The sequence below is a fragment of the Rattus norvegicus genome, chromosome 1, assembly GCF_021556685.1.
Source record: "Rattus norvegicus strain SHRSP/BbbUtx chromosome 1, alternate assembly SHRSP_T2T, whole genome shotgun sequence".
NCBI classification, from domain to species: domain Eukaryota; kingdom Metazoa; phylum Chordata; class Mammalia; order Rodentia; family Muridae; genus Rattus; species Rattus norvegicus.
Window position 1 is genome coordinate 273,440,865 of NC_141534.1, and position 23,747 is coordinate 273,464,611.

Consider the following 23,747-nt stretch of genomic DNA (forward strand, 5'->3'; position numbering starts at 1 on the left):
ATCAATCCCTGCTTTTCCCATCCAGGAATTCAGACCGTCTGTCAGCTTACGTGGCTCTTCTCTTCAGTCGCTTCGTTGACCTGACTCACTTTGCCTTCAGCAGCTGGGTAAAAGGACCCCTCCTCAGCATTCCCATTTTGCCCAGATATACACTTGTGGTATCATTACGGTCTTTCGCACATTGCATTGTCTGATTGGCTCTACCCTTCAGTGAGTCACAGATCCAGTCCAGCTGGCTCTGTGCTTTATCACCTTGGAAGTCCTTCAGTTGAAAGAAACAGAACGATCTTTAGGGTGCGTTATTGTCCCTTTCTCCATTCTGAGGGAATACAGAAGGTAGCTGTGGCAAAGTCTCATCCCATACTGTAGCCCAGGCTGGGTTTGATCTTCCTGGATATGTACATGCATGAGCTGTGATGTCCATCACACATATTCCCCCATCACATTTAGAATCCACTCCTTAGTTTGCCTGAGAGACTGGGTCCCTAACTGCCATTCTGCCACTTTCCCTAATACTCCAGTGGCATGGCCTCCTTCATGTTTCCTGCCTAGAAACCCCTTACTTCCTGCGGTGGTTTAAATGAGAATGGATCCAATATGCTCATATATTTGAATGCTTTGTCCCATGTTGGTGGAACTGTTTGGAAGGATCAGGAGATGTGGCCTTGTCAGAGGCCCCAGGGATGGGATAGATTGGAGATTCTAAGGCCCACACCATTCCCACTTAGGTGTCTTATCTCAGGCCTGTGGATCAGATGTAAGCTCTCAGCTCTGTTCCAGTGCCATTCCTACCAGCTGCCATGCAGGTCACAAACTAATCTTCTGGAACCACCCGCCTCAACTTAAATTCTTTCTTCTAGTCTTGCGTGCTGGTGATACACACCTTTAATCTCAGCATTTGGGAGGCAGATGTGGATAGATTTCTAAATTTGAACCAGCATGGTCTACAAAGTATTCTAGGACAGCAAAAGCTGTTACACAGAGACACCTTATCTTGAAAAACCAAATAAACAAATAAAAAATCCAAAACAAATTCTTTTATAAGTTGTCTTGTCATGTTTTGTCACAGCAAAAGAAAAGCCACTAAGACACTTGCTAATCCCCCTTTCTGTTTTTTTCCTCAAAACCCCAAGATATATATATATATATATATATTTACACTCATTTTACATATGCAAAAATAGAACCAGACTCTTCTCCCTAAAGACTTCCCTGAAAAACCTACTCAGAACCCTGCAAGTACCTGATTTCTGTTTATTGAGCTTCTCTTCCAGAATCAAGGGAATAAAGACAAAGGTTTATTTTTCTTCACTCCAATGCCTCCAGGACCAACCTGGCATGGTTTTCATTCCAGGAGCTAGCAAAATAAGGGATGAAAGTTTAGGTATCTTGCCTGCTAATTTCAGTTTCCTAAGAGTGGAGACAGCTCCGTGTAAAATGCCCAGTAAACAGGTACTTGTTGAGCTAAGTCATCAAAGGAGGAGCAGTGCCCCAGAATAAATTGACAGTTAATGATGTCAAGTATCTTAATGTTTATTTTTATTCTTTACATCCAGCACTTGAAGAAAAGAAAATGACATAGTGTTTTAGAAACATAGTCCTTCATGATTATAACTCATCAATACCTTAGAACACACAAGGACACTGTGAGTTAATGACTACACTAAAAAATAATGGGAAATTCAGCATAATTAACAAAAATCCAAGAGGAAATTTCAGGACCTTGATCAGAAGCTTTCACTAAGTGCTGGCACTATATGCTACTTCATTTCACTAAGTGCTGGCGCTATGTGCTACTTCATTTCACTAAGTACTGGTGCTATGTGCTACTTCACTGTAGACCAAGCTTCAGGGCAGGCTAAGAAATCTTAACCCTCTGAAGACATGATCTAAGAAATGGGGACCAAGCACTTGTAGAGAATTGGTAGCCATCAAGAAGTCCCTAGTAAGGACAGCTATGGAAGGAGCTGGCCACCTTTAACCTGAACCTGTCTTAAAATTACAAAGCCCATGGAGCAGTACTTATAAACACAAGCATGGTGAGGTTTTGCCATTCTATAAATAATCTTCAGGATTCCAGCTGGGGCTCTCTTTTGGCATGAGAAGCTTCAGGTAAACAGCAGACATAGGATGACCTATTATTGATGGACCTTCTCAAAGTACTCTTTTGAAGCTGTTGGACTTGGCTTGATCTGAAAATTTTAAAAAAAAAAATTAAATAGTTTAGGAGGAATTTCATAACAGTCGTCTCAAAAGGGAGCTCAAGGATCACAGCTTTTTTTGTTTGTTTGTTTGTTTGTTTGTTTGAAGACAGAGTTTCCAATGGCCCTGGCTATCCTGGAACTCACTTTGTAGACCAGGTTAGCCTCAAACTCAAAATGGTTCACCTGCCCCTTCATCTAGATAAAAGGTGTGTGCTACCATATCTGGCCCAAGCTCTTAGTCTTAAACTAAAATTTCTTCACTGTTGAAGATTAGCCCATTTTGTTTAAAACATATAGATGAAAATTAACTAGCAGCCTCAGTAGAAACTGTCCATCTAAGTGTCACCCACCCACACTCAGCCAGCACCTCTGTAGCCTTCCTTGACAGAACACCCTTGAGACAGAGGAGACCTGGGGTTGGGGCGTAGTGATCTGAGGAAAACAACATACCGTAGGGGACTCTGGTGTCCAGTTGGCTGGGCAGACTTCTCCATGGGTCTCCACAAACTGGAACGCCTTTACCAAACGGAGTGTTTCTTCCACACTTCGGCCCACCGGAAGGTCATTGACACTCAGGTGCTTGATGACACCATTAGGGTCAATAATGAAGAGACCTCTGCACAGAATTTATCCTCATTAACAGGAATAGTGCCAACAACTCATTTCTGTCCTTTTATGTCTTCAGTTCTCCTTTTAGTAAATTCATCAACTTGTCAAATGCTTTAAAATGGGAGTGTTAGGGACTGAAGAGATTACTTAGCAATTAATAATTTTTACTGTCTATCCAGAGGACCCGAGTTCAGTTCCTAGATCCCATGTAGGGGAACCACATAACTGCCTGTAACTCCTGCTTCTGGGGATCTGACTTCCTTTTAGAGCCTCCAAGGGCAAGTAAGTGAATGTACATGCTTTTACAGAGTTACACACACATAGTTAAAATTAAATCTTAGAAAAAGAAAAACCAACCTGGAATTAATATATATTTTTTTCTTTTTTTGGAGCTGGGGACCAAACCCAGGGCCTGGCGCTTGCTAGGCAAGCGCTCTACCACTGAGCTAAATCCCCAACCCCTGGAATTAATATTTTAAGAAAATTTATCACCTTTCAATAATGACATGCTCTGGTAATACAAGACCACCACAGAAAGCATACATTATAGGAATATTGCAAAACTGTATCCCCAATGTGATAGGATACCTAAAAAAGATGAACTAAAGACAGAAGAGACCTTTACACAGTGATCTAGCATGCACTCTTTGGACTCCCGGTTCAGACTGGTAATGTGACCACGTATACGTAAGAGGGAGATTGGAACTACATCCAATATTTAAAACTTCCCTTTAAAAGATTTTATTTTTGTGTGTTTGTTGTTTATGCATACGTGCAAACACCCATGGAGTCCAGAAGAAGGTGCTGGATTCTCTGGAGCTGGAGTTATAGGCGTCTGTAATGTGGGTCCTGAAAATCAAACTCTGATCCTCTAACATCAGTGAGCACTCAGGACTGCTGAGTCATCTTTATGGCAGCTCACAATCCCTTTTGTTTTTCTTTTGAGACAGGGTCTTTCTACACAGTCCTGGCACTACTATGTAGACCAGGCTAGCCTAGAACTCAGAATGCTTGGATTAAAGGTGTGCACCACATCAAGCTTTATCCCCCTCAACAGGATACAGGGACTTCAAGTGTCAACTACACAGGGAAAAGGCAAAGTACAAAGAAGCTTCTCTTTCCAATGCCTGATGTTTGGAATCAAAGCTTTGAGTCTGACCTTACACTTCTTTTGCTTGGTCTTTGAGGGAACCAGGTGCAGTCTCTAGAGAGAAGTACAGGCAGACCTGGGAAGGAGCAGGGCATATACACTCTACGTATCAGCTAGACTCAGCTTTCTTTCCCCTCTTAGCCCAGAAGAAAACTGATAGGAGTTTATAAAATCAGAAAACCCTAGGGAAGGAATCATAACAGATTACACTTTCTCCTGCCACAGTCAACTATGGAGGAGCTTGGCTTTGGTTTACTAAGGGAAACAGTAATACTGAAGTCAACAAGGCGAACTTCCCTAACCCTGCCAGAGGTTCAAGATGTGTTGGGCGTAGCTAGTCCAACTGTATGGCACCCCAAGGCATGGTCCTCTTTTCCAGATGACAACTGAAGCCTATGTTCCTGTGAAAAAGGCTGCAACTGAACATGTGATTGTGTAAGACAGGGAACTTTCTCCACTTCCACGGAATGTAAGAACATAGAAAGCACAGGCTATGACAACTGCATGCCCTACTCCCTAAACTACCTGACTAGGTTACTCCTCTGTACCAACCAGATTCACCTTCATTTTATCTAAGAGAATATTGCAGCCCAGAGTCACACAGCCATTAAAAGGCAAAGTTTAAAAAGAAAACCTGTAGTGGTTTGAATATGCTTGATCCATAGGAAGTGGCACTAGTAGGCATGGCCATGCTGGAAGAAGTGTGCTACTGTATAGGCAAGGCTTTGAGATCTCTTCGTGCTCAAGCCCTGCTCACTGCAGAAGAGCGCCTCCTCCTGGCTGCCTGCAGAAGAGTCTCTCTTGGTTGCCTTCAGATCAAGATGTAGAATTCTCCTTCTAGCACCATATCTGCCTGTACACTACCATGCTTCCCACTATGATGATAATGGACTGAACCGTTGAAACTGTAAGCCAGCCCCAATTAAACGTTTTCCTTTGTAAGAGTTACCTAGATCATGGTATCTATTCACAGCAATGAAACCCTAAGACAAAATCAAATATTGGTTTATTCAGTTTCACAGCTTATACAACACCGTCTACACTGGGAGAAATTGAGACTGACACACACACACACACACACACACACACACACACACACACACACACACACACACACAAGAGTGTGGGGGGAGACAAGAGAATGAACTTTGAAAAGTCTTTCTCCAAACGGTCCAGTAGCTTAAGTACCAGGAAAAGCTGTTACAGAAGGGTTCCTGGACTGGTATCAGTGGGACCATCAAAACATAGGCACCCTTTACTAAAAGGAGACCCAGGTAGTGGACAGGGTACACGTCTTGGCCATTTCTGAAAGATATGCAACCCTCACAGACACTATTTAGTGCACAATTTATTTATTTATAGACATAAATAAAAATGGCTTTTTCTGGGGATGGGGAAGCAGTTAAGAGTACTTACTGCTCCTGCAGAGGACTTGGGTTAGATTCCCAAAACCCATATGGCAGCTAAGAACCATTTATAACTCTAGTTCCAGGGGATCTGACCTCCAGGACCCATTTCTAATCCAAGGAAAGTGCTTACAACACAGACATACATGCAGGCAAAACATACCCATACACATAAAATAAAATAAATTTGTGATGTCTACTCTTGGTTGTTAACTTGACAAAATCAGGAATTAACTAAAACCCAAATGATTGGGCACATCTGTGAGGAAACTCTTTGCCCCCCTTTTCCTCAGATTGGGATTCTCTATGTATAGTCTTGGCTGTCCTGGAATTCATTCTGCAGGCCAGGCTGGCCCCAATCTCAAGCAATCTACCTGATCCTGCCTCCTGAGTGCTGGGATTGAAGGTGTGCCCCACTACTGCCCAGCGATTACTTTCTTAATTAAGTCATTTGAAGTAGGAAGAATATATCCCATTTCTAATCTGGATATTTGAAGTAGGAATATGTATTTTTTTTTTTTTAAGATTTATTTATTTTATTTACTGTAGCTGTTTTCAGACACACCAAAAGAGGGCATCAGATCCCATTACAGATGGTTGTGAGCCACCTTGTGGTTGCTGGGAATTGAACTCAGGACCTTTGGAAGGGCAGCCAGTGCTCTTAACCGCTGAGCCATCTCTCCAGCCTAGGAATATATATATATCTTTGATCTGGACCATGCCTTCTCCCTGCAGCCTATATAAAGGACATGAAAGGAGGAAGCCTGCTTCTTACCTGCTTGCTAGCGCTCTTGATGGTAAGTAAGTCAGTTCTCTCACTAGCATTGGACCACTTCTTAGCATTCCTGCGGTTGAGCTTTGGTCTTTGGCTATGTATTGTAATGTTAATACTGGCCCACAAGGCCTGGTCAGGAACTAGAGAGTCTATGAGTAACCTTGTTCCCCAACTCATCCCTCTCTGACTGGTGAAAAGATAGAGTCTATAGCCTTCTACAGGCAGAAGAGAGATTTTTGAGTTCCGGGCTTGGGGTTGGAAGAGGAGAAAAAAAGAGGAGGAGGAAGAGGAAGAAGAAGAGGACTGGAGAGGAAGGAGAGAAGATGGAGAGAGAAGCCCAGATGGAACATGGAAGTTACAACTCGGGGTTGTTGATGGGGAAGTAATTTCTAACAGCTTAGAGGGTAGATATCTGCCCAGCTCTAGTGCTATAAAGGCTTATTATAAATATAAAGGGCGTGTATCTTTTATCTGGGAACTGAATGACCAAGACAGGGTAGAAACCCCGATTTGAGATTGCTAAGATTAGTTGGACCACAGCCTATAAGGCATTCTAATAAACCTATGTATTTATTACACACACACACACACACACACACACACACACACACACACACACACACACACACACAGTGTAAATTCATTCTCTAAGTTCTGAGCCCTAATATAAAATCTAAATTAAGAAAAGAAAAAGGTTTTGCTTCTGACAGCGTTTATCATCCAGGTATCATACTTGTGATACAAACGCATAATCCCAGCACTGAGATAGCTAGAATGAGAACAAATTCAAGGATAACCTGGTGATATGTATGTATGTATGTATATATGTATGTATGTATGTATGTACCCTGACTCAAAAATCAAAACTTCCACCAAAGAACCAAAGCTGTATTTCTTCCTGAGTTTTGCCAAAACTGACAAACAAAAATGCTGTAGAAGAGACCTTATATATCTTTAAAAATCAAGATGACACTAAAATATGCCAAACCATCCTGTCTGTAAGAACAGCTCTTACCTGAGCGCAATGCCAGCACTTTCCAACAGTACTCCGTAGTCTCGGGATATCTGCTTAGTTAAGTCCGACAACAGCGTGATGTTCATGTGGCCCAAACCACCATTCTAATAAAAAGGCAAACAGGACTGGTTTTTATTGGATGGTCCAACAAGGTCTGAACCACATTCCAATGTTAAAAACCAACAATGATGGTGGCAAGTAACAGTAAATGCACGTAAGGGAATTATGTTTAACTTACTTCCCTCTTACAACCAGCCCAACCCTGTTATTTATATTTTACGTGTCAGAGAGTTTTACCTGCATGTAAGTGTATCTATCATAAGCATGTAGTGTTTGAGAAGACCAGGAGAGGGTATCTGGTCCCCTGAAACTGAAGCTAAAGGCAGTTGTGAGCTGACATGTGGATGTTGAGAATTAAACCTGGGTTCTCTTAAAAAACAGCAGTGTTCTTAACCAATGAGCCATCTTTCCAGTACCTATGATCTTGATGTATTAACTGATGTGTGTATGTTTATGTGTGTGCGCAAACGTGGCATTGCATACGTGTGGAGGCGAGAGAACAACTCTCTGGAGTTGTTCTTTCCTTACACTTTATGTAGGCTCCAGGTTGTCAGGCTTGCTCAGCAAGCACTTTTCCTGCTGACTGACCTCAATAGCCCATCTCCATCATTTTAAAGAGGAGGAAACTAAAGCTCAAAAAGTGAAATACTTTTCTTCAGGCCACTGCTAGAAAGAGACTGATTGACCTTTATCTTTTGAGGAAGGGTCTGTCTCATGCAGCCAGACTGGTCTCCAACTTTCTATGTAGCCAATGATGATCTTCAACTTCTATCTTCCTGGATAATAGGCTGTGCTAACACATCCAATGTATGTGGTACTGGAGACTGAACCCAAGGCTTTGTGTATGCTAGGTAAAAGCTGTGAGCATACCCGCCCTCTTTTTCCAATTGTTAAAGCAGCTGTTGAATTGAAAACTAAATTCTCAAATATAAAAATGAAGAAAGTAAATTATTCAAGTCACTATTGTTAGTCCTGAACATACCTAGTGAAATTTTGATTTTTTTTTCCCCCTTAGCAGATTTGTAGACATCAAACAGAACAGTACAGTCAACTACTAAGGGTTCAAGAGGAGGTGACAGACAACAGCCACATCCCTTGTCCCACTGAGCCTATCTCCATTACTTGGAAGAAATATGTGGAATGAGCAGTAAAGATATTGTGTGGTCTATATCATATGTTATGACCATAGTTTACAAACTGCTGACAGGAGAGGATCTATAAGTAACCTACTCCAGAAGGATATGGCTCACCGGTACATGTACAGCATTTGATCCCAGCAAGGCATAAACCAGGTTCTGGAAGGCTGAAGGATCAGCTCAAGGTCATCTAAGCTAATATACCCTAATCCTGAGCCTGGAATACACAAGACACTGTTTTTGAAAGGACGAAAAGGGGAAGGCAGGGAGGCAGGCAAATGCTCCCTTCAGACTATCTAAGTCTTGACAACCTCTAGACTTTGTATTAAATCTCTTTTGTTAGTGCAGAGAGCAGGGGTAGCTGGGGAATGAGCAAGAGACACTGGCCAATGATTAGTTAGATAAGAGGAATAGGTTCTGTTCTTCTGTACAATAAATGACTACATATCAGTTTTTAAAATTAGCTAAAGAAGCATCTTTGTTTGTTTGTTTGAGGCAGGGTCTCACCATGTGGCTCTGGTTGTCCTGGAACTCACTACATAGACCAGACTAAGTCAAAACTCACAAAGATCATCCTGTCTCTGCCTTCTGAGTGCTGGGATTAAAGGTGTGAACCACTTCCACCAAGCTGAAAGGGATTCTGAATGTCATCACCACAAAGAAATGACTCAGGAAAGAGTACTGAATAGCCTGATTTGATCCTTGCACAATGTACACATGTATCAAAACATTGCATTGTATTCCATAAATATATACAATGTTTTTATTGTGTGGTCTGTATTATTTATGAAGTAGAAATGAAACCAAAGAATAAAATAAAACCAAGAAAAGGTGACTGTCACTCAACCTACCTTTCTTGGCGTGTTGATCCAGGCAAGATGACTGAAGTGGGAATCCACAGAAACCGCAACTACTTCACAGTTTACGTCATGAAACTCATTGGCTTTGTCACTGAAAGCAACAATTTCTGTAGGACACACAAATGTGCTTGGGGGGAGGAAAAGAAAGGTTCATCAGATCTAAAATCTTACCACAGTTGGTAGTCTAAAACTAAATTGATTCACTTAGGGGTTAAAAAAAATGTGAAAATGGGCTGGGCGTGCTGCATGTGGTGGTATACACCTTTAATCCCAGAACTCTGAAGGAGGATCTCTGTGAGTTCAGACCAGTCTGGTCTACATATGGAGACCATGACGACAACAACCAAAAAAAAAAGGAAGCTTCCTTATGGGCTGGTGGTGTCCAGTTTTAATCCAAGCACCCAGGAGGCAGAGAAAAATCTTGCCTCCAGTAAACAAACAAACACACAAATAAACAAATGAATGAAGGTGGTTGGGAGGCATATTTAAAGAGTTAAAAGAAAACCTGTACTTTCAAATAAAGTAACTTTATGAAAAACTCATTTTATTTATGCATGTATGAGTTATACTGTTGCTGTCTTCAAATACACCAGAAGGCACTGGATTCCATTACAGATGGTTGTGAGCCACCATGTGGTTGCTGGAAATTGAACTCAGGACCTCTGGAAAAGCATCCAGTGCTCTTCTGAGTCACATCTCCACCCCCACGCCCCCAAAAAAGAATCATTTCTTATACTACTTCCACCCGGACTGTTGTAAAGTTTAGACTGGCTTAGGGAACCACTAATCGAAAGCATATGAGATAAAACTGTATTAAATGCTGAATGCATAATCCAGTAAGAGTGCTTGCCTAGCATGCACAAGGCCCGGGGTTTGATCCCCAGGATCACCGGAAAAACCAACAGAACCACACTAAAACTCCTCCATTAAAAGGAAGGACATTTCCTCCCATTATGTTCACATGAGCTACAGATGGCCAAGGACAGTGGACAAAAATTAGAAAGAACCTTCCTCTCCACTAAAAGAGGAATTTCAGTGTGGGTTAGAGATCAACACCAGCTCTGAGGGACATGAAAATATTATAAAATCAAACTTACAAATCCAAAGGGTAGAAGAAAAGCACCAAGTATTTCCCCTTAAAGTCGTCGAGACTCAGCTCTTTGAACTCTCCATTGACAACAGCAGTACCTTTAAAATGGGGCGCATGCTGGGTGACAGCAGGGGTGTGGAATGAAGAACCTAAAAAAGATCACACACCTGTATGTAGCTGGTCATCTACCACATGAAGTACTGCATGATTTTACTTACCAAGTAAATTTACTATTTACTGTAACTGGTGACAAAAGTTGTTTATTAACACAATGCAGTAAGATGGTTCACTTCAATTGTACATCTTAGGTAGAGTAATTTTTCCTTCAGCACAGTTCCAAAGCATATACAAACTCAACTCAGTGGTAGGGAGTGCGTGCGTGCGTGCGTGTGTGTGTGTGTGTGTGTGTGTGTGTGTGTGTATGTGTGTGTGTGTGTATGTGTGTGTGTGTGTGTGTGCGCGTGCGTGCAAAGCATACTCATGAGCATGAATATGGAGAATGGAAGACACACAGATCCTCAGAAGACATTTACCATTTTTTTTAAACCCTTTCTCTCTTTTAAGAGTCTTTTATAAACTCAGCTGACCAAGTAGGGTAGGCTAGCTGACACTGAGCTCCAAGGACTCAGTGGTCTTCTCCTCCCCAAGTGCTGAGACCATCACATACTACCATGCTGGGTCTTATGTGAGTTCTGAAGGTTGGTCAGAACTGACTGACTTAGCTATCACTCCAACCCTAAAGAAAAACACTAGAACAAACACTAGAAGAAATGAAATGAAATGGCTTGGAACTAAAAGGAAGAGGAGGAAGGCAATAGAAAGAATCAGAGAAGGCAGTCAGACATGGAGCTAGCTCAGACTTGGGTGTGTGTATCACAGGAAACTGCCCATGGTATTGTTTGACTTGACTGAGGGGCCAATACAGAGGGAAGGAACAAACTCAAAACTCAGAGCAGGTCTTAAAAGGACCCTCAACAACAAGCAGTCGGATTAGCTCTTCACGGTAGGGAGAACAGAGTCTAGGAGGCTCTAGTGCAGGAAAACAGCTGTTTCCAGGCAGATTAGGCCATCAGAAGGATAAGACTGACAGGAGCAATGCCTGTCGTTATCTTAGTGAGAGGCACTGAGGCGTGGCAGAGAGAAACCAAGAGCAAGATGCAGGACATATTCCAAAGCTGGGATAAGGTATGGTAGAGCTCTGTGGTGTTTTGTGTATTCATTTTATCTAGTAATTTAGGTATCTTAAAGGATTATTTTTTTTAAAGATTTATTTATTATGTATAAATACACTGTAACTGTTCTCAGACACACAAGAGGGCATCAGATCTCTTTACAGATGGTTGTGAGCCACCATGTGGTTGCTGGGATTTGAACTCAGGACCTCTGGAAGAGCAGTCAGTGCTCTTAACCACTGAGCCATTTCTCCAGCCTGAGGAGTATCTTTTAAGTACATTATATAAATATTTTCTTTTTCCTAGATTATAGCCCTTTCTACTCTTTTTTTTTCTTTTCTTGGGGGGGGGGCATTGCTGTTTATTTGTTGTTCCCAGACCGTCTCACACTATGACATTATCATTGGCCTGGAACTTTTTTTTTTCCTTTTTGGTTCTTCAAGACAGGGTTTCATTGTGTAGACCTTGCTGTCATGGAACTCTATAGATCAGGCTGGCCTCTAACTCAGAGATCTACCTGCCTCTGTCTCCTGAGTGCTGGCATTAAAGGTGTGTGGCTCCACCACTGGCTTCCATTTTCTTCCTGTTTTCTTAAAAGTAGGTTTTAAAATTTTGACACTGCCAAGTACTGTTCCTAACAGTTCCTTATAGATCCAGCCATCTCTATGCATTCTCACACTGCACTTTTAAAATCTCCAAGGACAAGCCTCATGTAGAATAGCCAGGGTCCAGAGTAGTTGATATGGGCCCCTTTACCTGGGTGCCAACTAGAGCACAGTAACACTTACTGGTGCTAAAGGCAAACTTTGCTTGGGGACAGGCAGACCACAGCATGTCTGTCAAGCAGGTTCTTCTAGAAGCAACAGGCCTAAGAACTGTTGAGGCAGAAATACTCCGGAAAATAGTGCTCGCAGGCCGAGCCACCTGGAAAGAAAAATGCTTTCTATTAGAAAGGCTCTTTGGAAGGGTGCTGTGGCTCTTTGTTAATGATCCTTTTCCCAATGAAACAAATACCAAATCAAGTTAAGAGAATGGGTTGAGTTTACTTATTTTTTTAAAAAAGTATAGAATAGAGTTTATTCAGGGCATGGAGAGGGGAGTTGAGAGGGTAGTAGAGGCAGGGAGAAGAGAGAGGGAGGGAGAGGAGGGGGAGGAGGAAAGGGAGGAAAGGGAGAGGAGTAGAGGCCGGCCATTAGCACGTGGAGAGAAGGGGGAAGGGAACGAGGAGAGAAGAGACAATCGGGGAAGAGCAAGAGATCAACAGAGGAGAAAGAGCGACTCTACATTTTCTTAAAGACTGCAAGACTTAAAGATTTTCTTAAAGACTGCAAGGCCAAGAAAATCATAAGAATATAGCCTCAAGAGTAAATTCAATTCCAAAAATTCGGGAAGGCCAGGCCAGGCTGAATAGCTGTACCCTTCTCCGTCTGGAGCTAGCTATCTGTTGCATCATGTAGCCACATCAAGGTTTTTCTCAGAAAAAGGCCCTTCCAGGCTCTCAATCAAGGAACAGCGGTGAAGTTCATACACTGGGAGGGTTTGGCCCAAGCTCAAGGTTAATAGGGTTTGCTCAACTTTGATGTCCATTATGGGACAGAGAGTTAGGAGCTGAGCCCTGCGATGAAAAAAGAGAGGAGGATGGCTAACAAGAAGACAGTAAGTAGGCTGCTACTAGAAAACAGCAGATACCAAGGCTGAGTCCAGCCTGAGTATGGAGTAGAAAGCGGCTCCTGTTACTGTTTTTATTCCCATTACTTTGTTTATACTCAGATTTAAGTATGAGTTCACAGCCATGTAGAAATGTGGCATCACTCTTTCATGGTAAAGAAAGGAAAAACGGAGATTCAGAAATGTGAAGTCAAGCCAGGCGGTGCATGCCTTTAATTCCAGCACTCGGGAGGCAGAGAAGGGCGGATCTCTGTGAGTTCCCGACTATCCTAATCTACAGAGCAAGTTTCAGGATATCCAGGGATACAGAGCGAAACCCTGTCTCGAAAAACCACGCATACATACCTACACTCCTCTCCCCACCCCACCCCCACACGTGTCACTTGCCCAAGGTCGTATTTGGTGACAGACCCTAGAGCACGGTAGTCAACACACTAGCCTCAAAAGCCAGGCCTGGGTGCTTATTTTAGAAGTAGTAAGGAAACCCTCGAACGCTAGGACTTGGGGAGCACACTACACGCGCGGGGAAGAGAAAAGCTGTCCTGCGCAGGCGCAAGACGGCCTTTCGGGCTACAAGAGGCCCCGAGGTTCCCGAGCTGAGAACTCCCTCCCATAAGGGCTAGTGGCCAGCAGACCCAAGGGGGCGCGATCCGGTCCTGGAAGCAAGTGCTGGTCAGAGTGTCTGTTATGTCATGCGCCTGCCCAGCTGCCAGCCACTCACCGAGGACCAGAGCAACCTTCCCGCAGCTGCCGCCATCTTCAGAGAACGCAAGAGCCACGATAGGCGGAGACACCCACGAGCAGCTGGAGGACTCCCGGTGTGCTTCTGCCGGGGGCGTGGTTTCTGCTCCCCGCTTCACCCATGGGGGCGGGGCCTCGATAGGCGAGGTGGGGCTTTCGGGGAGGGTGGGCGGTCCAGGCAGGAGGGGTGCGGCTTACGTGAAGGGGCTGGACCTCGGTGTGCGGTTGTGACTTAGGGAAGAAGGCATAGAACCGCTCCTTCCTGCCCAGGAGGAAATTCCCTTTTGACCTAAATACCCGAGTGCTTGTTTTCCCATTTATCGCACTAACCTAAAAAGATAAAATTCAATCTAGGAAGTAGACATTTATTGACATATTCTCTGTTGATTTTTGTTTCGCTAACATAGTGTAGTAGAAACTTTCTGACTGTGAAGAATCCAGTTCCCTTTCTACCTCAGGTGGGATCTTCTGCCTTCTGCATTCAATGGAACAAACTTAGTTGTTTGAGTTCTTTAATAAGCTAAGTGGCTTAGAGACACCAGAGCTTCGTGTGCTTGAAAACCTTTGATATTGAGTGGGAGCTTCCATTTGGCCTTTCCTCAAAATTGGGATAATTGGTACACATTTCAAATCAATGTATTTGTTAACGTAGATACCAAATAATGATTGGAGGGCACGATTTTGAAGTAGCACATCAAACACAGAATAAAATTCACATGATAACCACACTAAATGCCATGTCTAAGCTGTTTTTTTCCAAGCACTGTTCTGTTACTAATAAAGTTTCTGAAATTTGTATATTATCTAAATAATATTTCCTTTATGCCTGCTCACTTTTAAAATGCAAATAATCTTATTTGAAAAGAAATGTTAAGTAGGAAATAAACTTCTACTTATAACAGTATAAATAGAAGAGAATTAATGCAAAATACGGCAAAGTTCCAGCTAGATACAATTAAGAATTATTTGCCGAAAGTCTGAGTTTTGTTGAAAAGGGAGAGAGGTTGTCAGAGGAGTTCTCTTCTAGTCTTGTTTGTAGGCCAGAAGACTGAAAGAAAACTAAAAACATTTTTAATTTCTCATGCTGAGATTTGATGTTATTATTTATTTTGCTCCCTACTATATCAGAAATACTCATAAAAGAAAATTTCTTGAAGCTGGCTGTCCATGCACCCTTAGCTGCTACCCAGGGTACCTGCCTTGTGCAAAAAAAAAAAAAAAAAAAAAAAAAAAAAAAGCCTTAGACCTAAAGAGACGTCTCAAGACCTCACAACACTTGCCTTGCGCTCGCTTAACTGATACCCAGTGTACATGTTTGGTGTTCAAATCAGTGATAATTCAGACATTAAAAAAAAAAGAGTGAAGGCTGAGCTTGATGACTTATACTTGTAATCTCAGCACTTGAGAGACTGAGGCAGGAGGATGGCCAAGAGTTCAAGGCCAGATTTGGCTACAAAGTAAGATTCACTTTCAGATAGAAACAAAACAAAACTCTGAAGTGTGCCACTTCTTAGTACTGAGATTACAAGTGTACTCGGTACTCAGATTACAAGTATAGGTAGAATTTGCTTTGGGAGTAAGGAAAACATCATGTGATTAGTGGAGCTGAGAATTGTAGAACATTAGATTATGGTAGGTTATGTCTCTAAAAAACAAACAAACACATTCAAGAGGTACAGAACTTGATGCCGCTGAACAGCTGTGTTTGTGGTGGCTGGAAGCAGACCCAGCACCAATTACTTGCCACTGTGTAAGATAATGATCTCCATTTAATTCTTCTTATTTTCCGTCACACTGAGGGTGTTTGCATGTTTGTTTGTTTTGAGACACAATTTCACTGTGCTGGCTTCAAATTCTCAGAGAGCTACTTGATTCTGCTCCCAGGTGCTGGGATTAAAGAGCTATACTACCATGCTAGGGGACATTGAGAGTTTTAAAAGTTTCACTGCTGTATCTAGAGTAAGGAAAAGGTATATGACAAAGAAAAGCCAGGAGGTATTAGATTTTTTAAAAAACCTACTTTTAATAAAGGTTCTCAAATGCTTCAACCTCACTTTCAAGCCCACCATCCAAAGGTAGGGGAGAAAAGATGATAAAAAAGACAAGGGAATGTGGACCTGTTTAGAAGTAGTTCTTGGGGCCATTCCAATCTTTGATCCAAACAAACTAGAAACTGCTAGGCCTCCCCTGAATCTGCATAAGCCAGTGGGAGTGACTAGGACCAGCTGGGACTCCTGGAGAAGTTCTCTGCCTTGTGTCTTTCTCAACGAAGTGAAGATCAGCAAAGATGAAGACTTGAGACCAATGAAGCATTGCAAGCTAGCTATGCAAGCTTCCCATTACTGCTGAGTCCCGTTTATACTCTTTTGAAACATCACATGAGTCCGTATCACCTGACCCAACCAGAGTCTTCCACTTCATGTATCTGTCTCTTCTCCTTTTATGGGTAGGTCTTTGTTTCTGTTCTTTCCCTAGCACTTTGAAGGGCTCCTGTTTCCTGATATACATAGTGTAGTGGGGTCTCCATCATAGGGAAGCAGTTTGGTTCGCACTTACACCTATATGCACTGTGAAAGTCAGTCCAAAGCAAAGAGCAGGGTGAAGTGCCCCACCTTCTCACCCACCTCCTTCTTCTGCTTCCCATGCTAAAGGGCATGCATCCATCGGCTCCATCTCATCACAGGGCTATGTGTAGCACCACTTGCACCTGCTGTCTAATTCTTCACCTGCTCTGTCTTGCAGTTTAGAGTGTGTTCCTGGTATTCTCTTGACTCCAGCCTCCCTTAGCTTCTGAAATATTTTTCCTTTCCAATTCAAATTCTAAATATGGCCTTCTGGTGTTGTAATAATCACCATGTGCGTGTGCGAGTGCATGTGCAAGTGTGTGTGTGTTTGCATATGTGTATCCATGTGCATGTGGCAACCAGAGGTAAACATTGGGTATTTTCCTCAATTGCTCTTTACTGTGTGTATGTACGTGTGTGTGTGTGTGTGTGTGTGTGTGTGTGTGTGTGTGCGCGCGCGCACACGCACGCGCGCACTTGCCCTTGTGTGCAGATATGAAAGCCAAGGGTATGTCAGGTGTCTTCCTCTTATTTTTTGAGACAGAGTCCCTTATTGAGCCCAGAGCTTGTCACTGCAGCTAGACTACTTGGTCGGGGTGTGCCAGTCTCCCTCCCCACAACCCAGGGTTCGTGTTACAGGTGTGTGCTATTATTATTCCACCAGGCTTTTTATGAAGAGTGCTAAGGATCTGAACTCAGGTTCTCATGCTGGCACAGCAAACACTTTACCGACTCCCTAGCCCTCCACTTTGCTTTATTTTGTTTTGTTTTGTTTTGTTTTGTTTTAAGACAGAGTCTCTCTGATTGGCTAGAGTCTCTGGCCAGCGATCCCTCAGGATCCTCCTGTCTCTGCCTCCCCAGAGTTGGGATTATAGGGACACTATTTTTTACGTGGCTGTTGGGGATCCCAACTCAGGTTCATGTTTGCCTGACAAGCTCTTTATAACCTTAACCATTTCCTCAACTGATACCACTGTGACTTTAATCAGGTAGTAAACATCAGCTTTCTTATGAGGAAGTTTGTATATCCTTGAACTAATACAGACAGAATCATAGAAAGAACTAAAACCCAAGATACATCATTTTAAGGGGCATGAGAGACATAAGGGTTGGAGTATCGTTAGCTCTAAAATGTCCTAACGTTGCTTTTTAGCTTCTGTAGTTCTCCTTCTGGCTAACTTTTCCTGTTAACTGAAGTATGTCAACATGGTTTTTGTGTTTAAAAGCTCATCCTGAGAAAGACTAAACACCCAATATAGTCAGTCACTGGTCAGCTTCTTAGACTTTCCGTTGGCTTAAACACGTGTAAACAAGTCTTCTCTGGTGAATACTGCACGACAGAACCCTAAAGCAGACAAGGCAAACATGAAGCAGGATATGAACTATACCATCGAGAATTCTGTCATCTTTCCAGTTCCCTTCAAGTCCGTTAGGGGTCATTTCTCTGTGCAGCAATCCTTCTCCCCATAATAAAGAGTGGACTCAGTTCCAACTTTAGTTAAAAATAAATTGGCTTGATTTTCAAATAAGTAAAAGCCGTTTACGAGTCATCTTCAGATGTGCTTTCTTCCGCTCCTACTATGGAGGTGGGGTGAGGGACCATGGAAGGATGAAGGAGAAATTGACCTAAATAACTGATTCCTTTTGGTTATCTACATTTCAGAATTATTGGTGCCTAGTCACAAAACAACACACAACAGATAACAAAAAAAACCTTACTGTTTTCAAATACTTTTTATGGTCTCCATCCTGTTACTTTGTAAACCATTTAGTGAAGACCTGAATTTTGTGAAGAAAAAAAACCTGTTCTCCAGGCCTGGGAGGCTCAAGATGCTGGGGTCAGAGGTGGAGAATTTGAACATAGGTGAGACAAGATTTTCTGAGAAAGAAGATGCAGTCTCATCTTTGGTCCCTCCCAAGTGGAAAAAAAGAACATGTCTCAGAAAGAAGGGAGAATGAGAGAGATGTTAGAGGAGAGGTTACAGAATAACCCCTCCAAAGCAATGGGGTAGCTAGGGTTCTAACGAGGAACTTTTTTTTTTTTTGTGGTAGTGGGGAAGGACAGGCAGGGGCTGTCCTCGAACTTACCTTGAGCTCTTTCTGGGTCCTCCACACCCAGTTTATGTTGTGCTGGGGATTGTATCAGAAATTCATATGTTAGGTAAGTACTTACTGAGCTTCATGCCTTGTTCCTAATGCGCAATCTCTCTCTCTCTCTCTCTCTCTCTCTCTCTCTCTCTCTCTCCCTCTCTCCCTCTCCCCCTCTCTCCCTCTCTCCCTCTCCCCTTCTGTCTGTCTCTCTGACAGGGTATTTCTGTGACAGCCTGGAACTCACTTTGCAGACCAGTCTGACCTCAGCCTCTTCCTTCCAAGTGCTGGGATTAAAGGAGTGCAGCATAATGTGGAATGTCTTAATGAGGGACGCTCACAATGCTTACAATGCTTACAATGACTTAATATTTCTTTCCTTCAAGGAGTCTCACCCCACCGTTCTACATGGTAGTCTGTGACTGGTCTCCCCAGGTCCTCATTCCATTCTTCATGCTAGGGTTGAGTTCTTCTTTGGGTAATTGAATTGTCCCTTCTCTTTCCCTAACTACTTTCTGTTCCAATGGACTTCAGGCTTCCTGCCAAATTCTTGCTTTCTAAGAAAATCAATATTATGTGATAAACATGCTACTGAGCTCCTATTATTTGAGAACACCATGCAGTCATGTAGTCTTGGAATCCCAAATCTGCAACTTTCCGATTATGGGTCCTTTATTTCTCTGGCCTGTCATCTCATGATCTAGAAAATTATAATAATGCTTACCTATTTGTTCAGTAAACAAAAGCACTGTGTGGATTGCAGTTTTTGGCCAATGGGTTGATATTAGGGGTTGCTTGGTTAATCTATAAATTCCTCAGATATTAATTACTTTTTAAAACTACTTTATTTGTGTTTTGCTGCATGTATGCCTGTGTATTATGTATCTGCCTAGTGCCCATGAAGGTCAGAAGAGTGTCCTTAGAACTGGAGCTGTGGATGGTTTTGAACCACCATGTGGGTAGTGGAAACCAAACCTAGGTCCTCTCCAACAGCTTAACTGCGGAGCCATCTCTTTAGGAACCATTTTTTAAAAATTTGGATGGAGACATGCCTCAGAGGTTAAGACCATCATGTACTGCTCTTTCAGAGGACCTGAGTTCAATTTCCAGCTCTGACAATGGGTAGCTCACAGTGGTAACTCCAGTTCCAGGAGATCTGATGCCCTCTCCTGTGCCTCTAATTGGCACCTATATTCGTGCACACATGTATACATGATATTTGCATGATTTTTAAAATTAAAGTTATGTAACATAAAATTCATGATTTTTTTAGTAGATTATTCAGTGGCTTTTTGGGTAACCACCATCTCTATACAGTTCCAAAATACTTTCATCATCTCTAAATGAAGTTGCCATACCTATTCTGTAATTACTCTCTGTTCCCTCATTCCATGTTTTTTCTATGATATGAGTATGACATATTTTGATTTATCATTAAGGCAGACTTGGGTTGTTTCACATTGTAGCTACCATATACAGTGCTGCTACTGACATTTATGTACAAATTTTTCTTTTTTTTCCTTTTTTCTGTTTGTTTTTTTTTTTTTTCCGGAGCTGGGGACCGAACCCAGGGCCTTGCGCTTGCTAGGCAAGCACTCTACCACTGAGCTAAATCCCAACCCCATGTACAAATTTTTGTTTGGATATGTTTTCAGCTCTTTTGGGTAGGGTAACTAAGAGTAGAAATTGTTGGGTCAGATGATAAATCTGGTATTTTTAAGGATTCAGTTTCTTTTTACTTACCTTTCATTTATTCATTCTTTCTTATTTCTTGGAAAGGAAAAGAATACTTAAAAGTCAGTAGTTATGGCACTATCCTATATGTCTATGCATATGTCTAAACTCATAGAACTAAACACTAGAGAGAGTGAATTCTATATTATACTTATTATTTAACAGGGTCTTGTATATATCCCTGACAAGTCTGTAATTGACTATATATACATAACCAGGTTGCTCTCAAACTTTCAGCAATTCTCCCACCCCTGCCTTCATAATGCTGGGAGTATAGGCACGAGTTGCCATCATGGTCTTATGGTGTGTGGTGTGTGTGTGTGTGTGTGTGTGTGTGTGTGTGTGTGTCCTCATTAACTCCTACAAAAAATAATTAGTATTTGTTACAGAAAAAGATGGGACAAAATAATCATACTCACCAGCAAATGGCTCCATGAATTCTAGTCCGGCCATCTTTAGAACAAATACTCTGTATGAAAAGAACAAGGTAGCCTGAAGAGCTCCATGTGGAACAGTCTCCAAGATATATAGTGATGAGAAGATGTGTCGTGAAGGCTCAATGGTGCTTCCAGTTTTTGAGACTCTGTTTCGAAAAACAAGCATTGGTGGACGAATGGCTCAATGATAAAGATGCTTGCTGCCAAGCTTGATGATCTGAGTTTATCTTGGAAACTCACACAGTAGAAGGAGAGAACCAACTCCTGCAAGTTGTTTTCTGACCTCTACCATCCCAAAAAATTAAACAAAACAAAACAACCCTCAAACAAAACAAAACAAACAAAAAGTCAAAAAAAAAACACCAAATTTTTTTAAAAGAAATGCTTTAAAACAACAAACCCAAGCCCAACAAAAATGATCTGTCTATGTGTTTCCAAGATTTCATGTGCTGATATTAAAAGGCAAGGCATTTTGGAGGTGGGTATGTCATGGAGATAGAGTCTTCTTGAGAGAATATAGCCTAGAAATACTGTCTATGGAAGAAAGAACCCAGACATACTACATCTGCTGGCACCTTGGTTCTCAGACTTCCCAGCCTCCAAGATTATGAGTTGGTTACCATTTTTTGTGGTTCACAAATTACCCAGTTTAAGGTATGTGTTTTGTTACAGCTACCTGCATGCACTAAGACAAACCATAAACAGAATCACTCCCTTTCCAAACACAGAGAGGGTAGATTCAGCAAAGAGAGATTCAGTGGTTTCCCACTCAGATCCCGAGCACACAGGGCTGTGAAGGTTGAGCTAAAGCAACAAACACTCTGTGACCCAATAAGCACTCAGGGGGCAGAATTTCATCTGTAATAAGTGAGAACTGGCCTCAAAGATCCATGAAACCATACAGTCTACACCATGTGGAGCCTGAGGCTTATTACTACTATTCCCAAAGTCCTTGCTAGATGGCATCCTTTATCCACAGAGAAACTGGTTAGAGGAATGAGCTTTCTAGCTAGGTCTGCTTGTCCCAACCTGGGTTCACTCTGGCAGGGACAGTTGCTCAAGCCAACTATATGAATAAGCTACAATGTTAAGGCTTAGGTAACCCTTACTTGTCTAGCCTACCATTTTGTGCTGTTACTAATGGTATAAGGAAACTTTCTCATGTGCAGTTACTAGGAAACTTTCTCATGCTTTAGGTGATTATAGATTCTGTTATGTTCTGTGCTTTTGTGTTCTTGGAAACTAATCACAACAGAACTCAAAACTGCTTTGTATAGTTAGCCACAATAAATTTGGACTCAAACCAACTGCCAGACAGCATTTTCTGCACCTATATACAAGCTTTTATGGTTTTTGCTTTTATAAGCTGTCCCTGGGATGGATCCCAACATAAGAAAAACTATTTGGAATAAGACTTACATTTTGAGTAGAGGTTGAGTAAAGTTTAAGATCCCAAGACCTCCTTGAAAACTGACATCCTACTTGTCAGAAAGAAACATGTATTTGGGTAACTGACAGTCTGGTTGGCAAGTTAAGACATGGATGTTAGACAAGGAAAGTCCCCTGCCACAGTTGAATACCCCAACCAGTAAGAACAGGATGAATAAGAACAGCAAAGACATGTTCCTAAGAAAGTCCCGTATCCCAAATCTTGATTGGTAGATAACTTAGCACAGATGTTTATAGATTTTAGGCTTAAAAAGCCCTGTAGGATATTGACTCAACATCAGTATCTTTTTACTTCTACATGTACGTACACACAATAAATGTAAAAACAATCAAGACAGAGCAGCAGCCATGTTTCTCATGCTACATCTATCTGTTATGTGTTCTTGGTACTATGAGTAACAAGTGGACCTGTGGACCTGTCTTGGAGGGGCTAAGTCCTGTCTGATGCTGATCATTAAAAGGTAATCCTTTGATAGATGCTGGTCATAAAATGAGTCAGGGTGATGACTTAGATTCTTATCTACATTAATAGAAGCGTCATCGTTTTTAAAAAAGGTAAATTACTGGAGGAAAGCATGGTTTTATTTCCTGCTCTGATTCTAAAAGTACAGAATTAAGGTTTATGCTTCTACTGTGTAGTGCATGTATTTTGTCTCCACCTAAATGTATTGACTGTCCAGCACTTAATGAGACAAAACAAAGTGTTCAACCTCCTATAAACCACTTGGTGGTATGGATCTTGTGTTTCTCTCCAGCTGAAAATTGAGTTAAAACCAGCTTATCCTGTTCCCTAGTTAAAGTTGGGTGAATGATAGAATGACTAGCAAAAGACAGCTCAGGTGACAGAAGTCCAGTCAGAGAGTTGGAAGTCTGGAGAGAGATTGGCTTCGGTTTTCTAGATGTTTCTATAACATTGGATCCAAAGGCCAGCTGCATCCTTCCCCTTTAAACACTGATCTCACAGGGAGGTTGGAATTCTGATAGTTACCTAGCATGATCTAACTAGTACTCCTTAGGCCACTGAGAGGGTAGAACTTATTTACATTGGTGCTTGTTTCACTTTTACACCAGGCTCCTGTTTTGTTTGTGTGCTTTCCAAGACAGGGTTTATCTGTGTAGCCTGGCTGTCCTGGAACTCACACTGTAGACCAGGCTGGCCCTGATCTCACAGAGATGGCCTGCCTTTGCCTCCTGAGTGCTGAGATTAAAGGCCTGTGCCACCACTACCTGGCTCACTTGGCTCCTTTTTGTCCAAGAAATCTTTAGGTAACATGGTATAAAAGCATTTAAAAGTTATATTTACTGATAAAAACCATATGGAAATTTCTTATTCATGTTCCAAAGCTGTTTTTGATTAGTATGACATTATTTGCCAATCTAAGAACTTGTAGGGTGGAGTCTTCAAGATTATTCTGGGCTACACAATGAGTTCAAGACAAACTTGAGCTACATGAGACCCTGTCTCCAGAAATAAAAACAACGAAAGACAAAACATAAAAACAAACCACAAAATGTCACAACGAAACTCATACTCTGTATGATTAATAACAAATGATAATAAAAAAGTGAGCCTACTTCAAAGAAAGGTA

General features: G+C 41.9%; 1 protein-coding gene across 1 annotated transcript; it reads right to left on the reverse strand.

Moving 5' to 3' along the window:
- Window positions 1-1,522: 1,522 nt before the first annotated feature.
- Window positions 1,523-13,929, reverse strand: Prdx3 (peroxiredoxin 3). The gene is given in 7 exon segments (NM_022540.2): window positions 1,523-2,192; window positions 2,655-2,820; window positions 7,160-7,263; window positions 9,207-9,342; window positions 10,313-10,454; window positions 12,266-12,401; window positions 13,867-13,929. Coding segments are annotated over 7 exon segments (774 nt in total). The 5' UTR covers window positions 13,903-13,929; the 3' UTR covers window positions 1,523-2,138.
- Between the last annotated feature and the right edge of the window lie 9,818 nt (window positions 13,930-23,747).